We start from the raw sequence: 10,123 nt of genomic DNA on the forward strand, positions 1-10,123 counted from the left end.
GTATCATCAAACCAGTTAATTTTCCATCTCTTTTTCAGCCATCCACTCCAAGAATCTGGTGTCCATTGTGTATCTGCTGCTAGCGTTAGCCATTTACTATGCAGCTCCCATTCGCTTACCTGAGCACGTGTCCGTCCAGGTGATCGTAGTCAAGGTAAGATAATTTAACCATAACCCTCCTCCGCAGAGGAAACAACACCAAAATAAAAGTCCTTAACAGAAACAGAAATACAATTCAAAACAGAATGCAATGCATATTAAACAAACAGTTTGACAATAGTTTGTTCTGTAGATGATGGGAAAATGTATTGCTTAAGGGGGCTAATAATATTGACCTTAAATGGTTTAAATAAAATTAAAAACTGCTTTTATTCTAGCCAAAATAAAATAAGATTTCTTCCCGAGGAAAAAACATTATCAGACACACTGTGAAAATGTCCTTGCTCTGTTAAACATCCTTTGGGAAATATTTGAAAAAAATAAAAATAAAAATCACAGGAGGGGGAATCATTGTGACTGTATACCCTCAGTCTGCTCACACCTTTGTGTTTGTGACAGAAAAAAGAGGGAATCCTGCAGACTGCTCATGTGACCAAACAACTCACAAGCACCACAACAGAGTAAGAAGCTTCAGTATGGCCATCTAGTGGCGAATGACGGTTAAAGCACAATAAATATGTGTTGTCGTGTGTGACCTGATGCTGACTTTGTATTTACTGCTCCAACAGAATGATGATCGGAAGGTCAGGTGAGTGTTTTCACACACTTTTGTGTAGGTTTTATTCAATAACCTACTAAAAAATGCAGGTCATTCTAGAATAAGAGGTTAGATAAGTTTTTGGGACGATGATTAAAAGCATCTTAAAGGGAGAGTTCACCCTAATATGAAGCATCTGTCATCATTTACTCATTTTAGACTTGTTTCAAACCTGAGTTTCTTTCTTGTGTTGAACATAAAGAAGATATATTGAAGAATGGTTGACTGTTATGTTATTTTGCTCATTTTGAAAGTCAGTGGTTAGCAAAATATTGTCTTTTGGGTTCAATAGATGGAAAAAAACTCATGACTGTCGGTGTTAAAAAAGTCCCCTTCTCAACAATCTAGATGTACAAATCACCTGTTTCAATTAAATTTAGTTTAAGTGTTTTTGTATAGCGCTTTTTACAATAAGTATTGCTCCAAAGCAGCTCCACAAAAGGTGCATGTTACTGCATTACCATCAAAAAGGGAAAGGTGTGAAAAGGGTGAACTGTACAGCAGTAAATATCAAAACGATGATAGTTTTTTGTTATCATCTTATCCAGTCTTTGTTATGTAGAGTGTTTCAGGGTGCTTTCACACCTACACTTTTGTTTCGGAACGTATCTTGTTTGCCCAGTTAGCGCGGTTCGTTTGGCTTATGTGAACAGGGCAAAAGTTCTGTTCTGTTCCGCGCCAAAGTAATCGCTCCGAGATCGCCTGAATGAGGTGGTCTCGGCTCGATTGAAACGAACCCTGGAGCGGTTCGATTGCAGTGAGAAAGCGATTCGATCCGAGCGCGGTTATATCACAGTGTTTTATGGATATGTAATAGGCATACGGCTATATGAGGAGAGAATTATGAGTATGGCGGGAAGTTTCGTGAGTCTCCGGATGCCCGCAAACGAGTGATGATCTCCCGGTAATCTCGTGTCTCCCTCCCGGTCCTCAAATAGGCATCGTCGCGCACCCTTCTCACCCCTCCCCACCGTATCTCTCCTCAGACACATCGCGCGCGCACCCTGTCAATCACCACCAAACCACCACCTCTCCTGACAGCTAAGCGGGACGCTGCAAAATAAACCCTGACACTCTGACCAATGTGAGGAGAGTTTACTCACACGTGACTTGTTTTAGCTCTTTTGGTCCGATTAGAAACTTTGCAGTGTGAAAGCGAACCGCTCCAAGAGCAAAGAGCAACAATGTAACAATTGTAATCTCTGTTTCGGAACAACTGAATCGATTCACAGGTGTGAAAGCACCTTTAATCAGTACGTACATATTTATATATGTACACTCACTGGCCACTTTGTTAGGTACACCTTATTAGTACCGGGTTGGACCCCCTTTGGCCTTCAGAACGACCTTAATCCTTCGTGGCATAGATTCAACAAGATAATGGAAATATTCCTCAGAGGTTTTGCTTCATATTGACATGACAGCATCACGCAGATGCCCGTTCCACCACATCCCAAAGGTGCTCTATTGGATTGAGATCTGGTGACTGTGGAGGCCATTTCAGTACAGTGAACTCATTGTCATGTTCAAGAAACCAGTCTGAGATGATTCACGCTTTGACATGGTGCGTTATCCTGCTGGAAGTAGCCATCAGAAGATAGGTACACTGTGGTTATAAAGGGATGGTCCGCAACAATACTCTCAGGCAGGCTGTGGCGTTGACATGATGATCAGTTGGTACTAATGAGCCCAAAGTATGCCAAGAAAATATCCCCCACACCATTACACCACCATGGCCAGCCTGAACTGTTGATAGGCAGAATGGATCCATGCTCTTATGTTGTTGATGCCAAATTCTGACCTGACCATCTGAATGTGGCAGCAGAAATCATCAGACCAGGCATGATTTTTCCAATCTCCTACCTTCTAATTTTGGTGAGCGTGTGTGAATTGTAGCCTCAGTTTCCTGTTCTTAGCTGACAGGAGTCTCACCCGGTGTGGTCTTCTGCTGCTGTAGCCCATCTGCCTCAAGGTCGGACGTTTTGTGTGTTCAGAGATGCTCTTCTGCAGACCTCGGTTGCAACGAGTGCTTATTTGAGTTACTGAACCAGTCTGGCCATTCTCCTCTGACCTCTCACATCAACAAGACATTTGCGCCCACAGAACTGCCGCTCACTGGATATTTTCTCTTTTTCAGACCATTCTCTGTAATCCCTAGAGATGATTGTGCATGAAAATCTCAGTAGATCAGCAGTTTCTGAAAAACTCAGACCAGCCTGTCTGGCACCAACAACCATGCCACATTTAAAGTCTCTTAAATCACCTCTCTTCCCCATTCTGATGCTCGGTTTGAACTGCAGTAGATCGTCTTGACCATGCCTACATGCCAATACAATCTCACGGCAATTCGTAACTTTTTGATTTAGTGGCTAATTCGAATGAATTTGTACAATCTAATTCGTACAATTTAGTTCGATTTGCTCATCCCCCAATGACGGTTGGGTTTAGGGGTGGGGTTGGGTGCCACGCCTCCTTTTTAAAATCGTACAATTTCGTACGACTGAACTCATGCGAATTCGTACGAATAAGCCACTAAACTGGCTAAACGTAAAATACTTACGTTTTCTCGTGAGATCAGGCTGTACATGCCTAAATGCATTGAGGTGCTGGTATGTGATTGGCTGTTTAGAAATTTGCGTTAACGAGCAGTTGGACAGGTGTACCTAATAAAGTGACCGCTAAGTGTATATAGTATCGCATGTATTTTCTAGTTGTTTGTTTTAGATATGTCTCTATTTTTATTATATTTTTTGTTTGCAGAACGTGATGCTTTTGACACCTTATTGGATCATGCGCCTGATAAACTTAATGTAGTGAAAACGGTAAGAATCAGTTCAGACTGCATGTGTGATGATGAGAATGATTATTCAGATTTAACCTGCAATAATTATTCTTTTTCAGTCGCTGATCACATTTGTGAATAAACACTTGAACAAACTAAACCTGGAGGTGACAGAGTTGGAAACACAGGTATGAATTTAATCTATCTGTCTGTCTGTCCGTCCGTCCGTCCGATCTGTCTGTCTGTCGTATATATATATATATTATATAGATATTGATAAACAGCTGTTTCTAAGCCTCCAAGTGTGTATGTGAAGTTTGCAGATGGTGTGTATTTGGTGTTGCTGATGGGACTGTTGGAAAATTACTTTGTGCCGCTGTACAACTTCTACCTCACGCCCGAAAACTTTGAGCAGAAGGTGAGTGAGACATTTAAATATATGTAGATGTTTCTTGGGGTCTAATGAATAATGAAGCTTGATTTGTTTGGAAAGATCTGATACTATTTCAGTTGTATTCATAAAATCAACGGACTTCAATTTACTGCCAGATTTTTTTGTCATTCTTACGGCATTAAAGAGCAGATCATATGGGTTTTGGGTTGATAAATTAAGGTATTATCTCTCAAAGGAAAGAGTCAACTCTGAATCACCTTCTCGAGTCGTTATATTAGGAATATTTGGCCCTGCTACTGATCTACATCAGCATAAACATTTGCATAATCCCGCTTCCCGCAGCATAGATGCACTTTATATTCGTTTATTTCTGACATGTAAAGACCAATCAAAACAAACTTGGCCAGCTGACCAATCAGAGCAGAGTTGGCTTATGAAAGGGGGAGGGGCTTATAGAACCTAAGCACTGAATTAATTCAAACCAACTGTTTTATATTCATTACAAAATAATACCAATACTTACTAATTATTCTGCTAAAATTACAATGTTTTCTGAACTTAGATGCATGTAAACTACCTGACAAAAGTCTTGTCGTCGATCCGAGTTGTAAGAGCAACAAACAATAACTTTACTTCTAGTTGGAAAAGTGGCAGAAGGTCAATTTTTCCAATGAATCATCTCTTGAGCTGCATCCCAATCATCACAAATACTGCAGAAGACCCCTGGAACTCGCATGGACCCAAGATTCTCACAGAAATCAGTCAAGTTTGGTGAAGGAAAAATCATGGTTTGGGGTCACATTCAGTATGAGGGTGTGTGAGAGATCTGCAACATCAACAGCCTGAGGTATCAAGACAATTGTGCTGCCCATTACATTACAAACCACAGGAGAGGGCAAATTCTTCAGCAGGATAGCGCTCCTTCTCATACTTCAGCCTCCACATCAGAGTTCCTGAAAGCAAAGAAGGTCAAGGTGCTGCAAGATTGGCCAGCCCAGTCACCAGACATGAACATTATTGAGCATGTCTTGGGTAAGATGGAGTAGGAGGCAGATGAATCCAAAAACATTAAACATTACGTTAAGTTTATCCAAGAACTCTTTTTTTGCCATTCCAGATGACTTTATTAATAAGTGATTTGAGTCATGTCAGAGATGTATGGATGCAGTCCTCCAAGCTCATGATGGAGTCAGACACAATATTCATTCTGTTTCCACTGCAGCAGGACTTTATATTCTTTACTGGACATTATTGCTGTTAAGAGACGAGACTTTTGTCTAAGCAAAGTCAGACCGTACTGTCATAATTAAATAATTAATAATCAAGGCATGATCATATTTTATTTTGGTGAAATAAGCGTAATCTAGAGGCATTTGCCTTTCATATAAGCCACTTCTGATACCAAATGATCAACTAGAAGTCAAGTTGTTATTATTGTTTCTAAATTAGGATAGGCGACAAGACTTTTGCCAGGCAGTGTAGTCATAGAGGACTTTTAACAATATATTAGAACGTTCTAAAAACTGTATAACCTACTCTCTAAATTGCCATTTACCTAAGCTTTTCTATATGAAACAATCCAGAACAGAGTTTTGGTCTGATTTCTAGCAATGCAGAGGATTACTGGAGTGTTTTTCTGTCTTGTAGGTGCACAATGTGGCATTTGCATTTGAGCTGATGCAGGATGGTGGATTACAGAAACCCAAAGCTCGACCAGAAGGTACCAAAACAAATCAGTGCCAGCAATGTTACATCAGCGTTACACACTCAACCTTCAGATAACAAAACATACAGTGGGAGAAATAAGTATTAGATATATCATGGTTTTTCTTGGGAATAATATTTCTAAAGGAGCTGTTGACATTGAATTAAACCAAATTCTGGTAAAAACCCAAACAATACAAACATAAAAATAAAATAAAACAATCAGGTCGGAAAATCTGTGTAATAACAATTGAGTGACACAAGAAGAAAGCGCTGAACTACTGAAATGTGTTTAATACTTTATATAAAAGGCTTTTTTGGTGATGGCGCCTCTCACATGAAGAATGAAGTCACATGCATTGCTCAGGTGTGGGTTTCTCACAGACTTCAACAGTGTAAAAATCTTGATGATTCTGTGGGTCTCGTCTGTCAAATCTGATCTTTAATTTGTATTTTCTACTGCATTCCAGTCAGGTGATTGGCTGGGCCATCCTACAGCTTGATTTTGTCTTTCTGAAAGGATTTGAGAGTTTCCTTGGCTGTGTTTTAGGTTATTTTCTTGCTGAAATGGTTTCATCTTCATCCTCCTGTTAATGTAGATGTTGGACTGAAGCAGCTGATGGCAACTTAAAAGACGCCTCTCATATGGAGAATGAAGTCTCATGCATTGCTCAGGTGTAAGTTTTCCACAGACTTCAACAGAGTGTCAAAATCTTGATGGTTCTGTGGGTCTCGTCTGTCAAATTTGGTCTTTACCTTGTGTTTTCTATTGGATTCGGGTCAGGTGATTGGCTGGGCCATTCTACAGCTTGATTTTCTTTCTCTGAAAGCATTTGAGAGTCATTGTCTTGCTGAAATGTCCATCTTCATCCTCCTGCTTATGTAGATGTTGGACTGAAACAGCTGAAATTAATTTACACTGACGAAGGGCAGAGAGTTGCTGAAGAACTACTGAGATTTCAGCTGCTGTCTGGGCTTTCACTGCCTTTCTACATCTCCCTTTCTTCATGTGTTCAATACTTTTTTCCTTTGCCATTTCATTTTATTACACAGAACTTCATTTGGAAGCTTATTAGATTTGTTTTCTGTGCATATATAGATTTCTTTGTTAGCCATCAACATCCTGTGAACATTTCAAGTCCTTTAGAACAGTGGTGTAGTCCTAAAAAAGTGGTGTACTTTTACCCACCCAACCCACATTTTAAATGAAAGTAGGCAAAGAAACAGAAATATAGAGGTCTAAAGTGTTTTATAACCTTACCTGAATGTTTTAGCGAGACATCATTCAGTTGACCTGTCGTCTTTGAAAAACTCTAATGAAAACTTCTCACAGCTGCTGTGGTCGTCAGGGGGCGGGGAATAGAGCGATGATCATACTATTGCAAAAAAGCACCAATTGCAACAAATTAAGACTCGAGTCAAAAAAAAAACATTTGACATGCAGTTAAAGGGGACGCAAATACATGTAAATTAGGGACGTCTAATCAGCAAAACAAGGGACTATACCGAGGGTACACGCAATTCAAGAGTTCACACTTAGCTCATGATTTACGAAAGCTTATTTGGCATGCTGTCCTGGGAGTGAGCCCTGAGCTCAAAGGATCCTCGAGTCCAGGGCTCCCTCCCTTTGTGAGGCAAGGGGAGATTGAGCTCAGGGCGATCTCAAACTTCCCCGCAGCTAAGGCTAAGGTGAACTTCCTGAGAGCGAGACGACTAGTAAAAGAGACTCAGGTTTAAGAGGTCTATAATGCAGAGCGCATTTAGGCTTTGGGAGAGAACTGAAACACCGGTGAAACGTGCCAGCTCCACGCAGAGACACCAGAAGCTCAGGTAAGGAGCCAGAGCCAATGGAATTCCTGCTGGTTGCTGGGCCGCCGAGCCACCTATTTTGCATAAAGGTGGAAGAAGGGGGAGGAGGGGGGTTTCTTCAAGACGAAGGCTGTTTCTCAATTCCAAGAACGCAGAGAACGGACTTGTGTTCTTGTGGAGACCGGTCTTGCCAGGTGTCCTCGGAAGAACGAACTCAGGCGGCCGCGAGAGCAGAGAACGCGTCCTTTGAGAATTAAGATGCTGCGTTCTTCTTGATGGTTCGATGACCTTTACATGTTTTAAATGGTAAATTATTTAAACATTACAGCCTTCATACAACGATTTATTGTTTTTCCCCTTTTCAAAATATATACTTTGCATAAAAACATTATAAATATATGTTGCACAATATAAATAGAACAGATTTTAATACAAATTTCAGCAAACAAACACCCTTAATGTGTTTATTCCATTATTAAGATGTCCATGGTAATGTTTACTTTCACCGTTTCATTTAGGAAAACTCCTGAGGTAAATATCTATGAACTTTAATAAGTAATCTAGATAAAATGCAGCGCTTCCCACCTCCAGTCGCAATGACTTCTGGGACTTCCAGAGCGAGTTCGGTGCTCAAGTCTGCATCTGTGCACCCTCGATATCAAGAACACATCCGGGAAGTTTCACGCGTCCTCCGTGCTTGCGGTCTTGAGTATTGGAACTGAACTTAGGCAGCTGATGATGGCGTTTCACGAGAACACGAGGACGCAAGACCGCTGAAGAACGCATTGAGAAACAGCCGAAGATAGTTGTAAGTGGGAAAAGGAGGATATTTATAGGAACTCGCTATCATTGATTGGAGGATCGTTATTAGCTAATATGAGCCAGCTGGGTTAAACATGAGCGCGACTCCTCTCAAAATTAGTTTAATAAATAAAACTTCACTTATCTATCCTCAGAAGATGTAATACCTAAACAGCTCAAGGACAAAAGTAATTATATGGAGTATACGTATACACATAGCCCCGACTACACCACTGCTTTAGAAATATCTGACACAAATGGCGATGTGTTCAAGACTTATTTCCCCCACTGTAACTAACCTCAGGTCATCCACTAGATGGAGATGTTCCTCAATACAGCACACTGTAGCTTCAGCTCACGACTCTCATTACACACACCGAGTCCCTTCACAGTGACAACATGCTCAAGCCTCCGCCTGTTGTTTGTGTCCTGCAGACGTGGTGAACTTGAATCTGAAGTCGACACTCCGGGTGCTCTACAATCTTTTCACCAACTACAAGAACTCGGAGTAACACAAGTGCACCCCTGCTGTTCCTTTTGTATGTAACAATGAGGTATTTTGTATAATTGAGCTTATTTATGCCCAGAATCGAATGTATTTAGCCTTATTATGTGCATTCAGCTCATTTAAATATTATATTTTTCTCGCATTTACTGTATGCAAATGAGGCCTGCCGCTGCTTTAAGCACTACACACACCCAAATGACTGAATGATTCATAAAAGTGCATTGTGTGTTTTATTCTAGCAGAATTGCGGTGGTTACATCAAATAAACAGGTGCTTTCTACATGCTGGGATGAATTAATTTTGACACTTTGACTACAAATGGGCTCATATAATGTATTCAGAGGTTTGTTATGAAAGGTGTCTTCATGCGTTGAATTAATTAACCTTGGTATATGTATTAATATTTCACCTTATGTGTTTCACTTTAGTTTGTGGGCCTGATTCGTGACAAATCTAAACTGTCATTTCATTTAGGGGTATCTGCTACATGAGGCATCGCTATAATAATAATAATACATTTTAGTTATATTGCGCTTTTCTCAAACTCAAAGCGCTAACAAGAGCATCAACACACAGAAGAACATGAAATACACAAAAAAGTAAGAATGATAATAATGATAAAAATACATATTTAAAAAAAAGCCTCATAAGTTATAAGCAATAATAAAAATATGAGTTTTAGGAAGTTTCTTAAAAAAGTCCAGGGAACTGGCGTTTCTGATGTTTGTGGGGAGAGCATTCCCCAATTTAGGTGCACGATAATAGAATGCCCTGCCTCCCATGCTGCTAAGTTTGCAACGGGGCTGATACAAGGTGAGCCCCGAAGCAGAACGTAGATTGCGAGAGGATGAGGAGGTTGATATCAGGTCACATATATAATCAGGTGCAGAACCATGAACAGCTTTGTAAGTTAAAATCAAGGTTTTAAAATCGATGCGTGACTTTACAGGCAACCAGTGTAACTGCTGAAGAACAGTAGTAATGTGAGTGCGAGATGATGTGTGAGTTAACACACGTGCGGCTGAGTTTTGAACATATTGTAAGATCTTAAGTGAATTGGCTGGCAGACCCCCAAATAAAGATTTGCTCATGCACTGTGTTCAAATCAAATGACATGTTATTGATATTTATGTTTGTAACTTGAAAGGTTTTATAAAATCTGGGGTTCAGTGATGTCCGTTTCTACTGAGCTGTACAGTATCTGTCGGTACGTTTCCACTGCCAAAAGGGTACCAATGGTGTATGATAGAAAGTTTCAGTCAACTATACCTGCCAACAATCACCCCCCCCCCCCCCCTAACCCCACCCACCAAACTTTTTGGTTCAGTCCGCATGCGCACCGAATCCACCGCACAACCATCTTCATAC

General features: G+C 40.5%; 1 protein-coding gene across 9 annotated transcripts in view; it reads left to right on the forward strand.

The window, feature by feature from the left end:
- The window catches only part of parvb (parvin, beta), a 28,366-nt gene extending 19,329 nt beyond the window's left edge, over positions 1-9,037 (forward strand). For 3 of the 9 annotated variants that reach the window (XM_087310428.1, XM_087310434.1, XM_087310432.1), the window contains exons 6-14: positions 39-154; positions 559-620; positions 729-748; positions 3,518-3,579; positions 3,659-3,727; positions 3,856-3,957; positions 5,581-5,653; positions 6,237-6,314; positions 6,524-6,599. In XM_087310428.1, the coding sequence (XP_087166554.1) occupies positions 39-154; positions 559-620; positions 729-748; positions 3,518-3,579; positions 3,659-3,727; positions 3,856-3,957; positions 5,581-5,653; positions 6,237-6,268 (536 nt within the window). In that variant the 3' untranslated portion in view covers positions 6,269-6,314; positions 6,524-6,599. 9 annotated transcript variants of the gene reach the window in all.
- Positions 9,038-10,123: the final 1,086 nt, after the last annotated feature.

This window comes from Danio rerio, chromosome 25 (genome assembly GCF_052040795.2).
Source record: "Danio rerio strain M-AB ecotype USA chromosome 25, GRCz13ab, whole genome shotgun sequence".
Taxonomy (NCBI): Eukaryota; Metazoa; Chordata; class Actinopteri; order Cypriniformes; family Danionidae; genus Danio; species Danio rerio.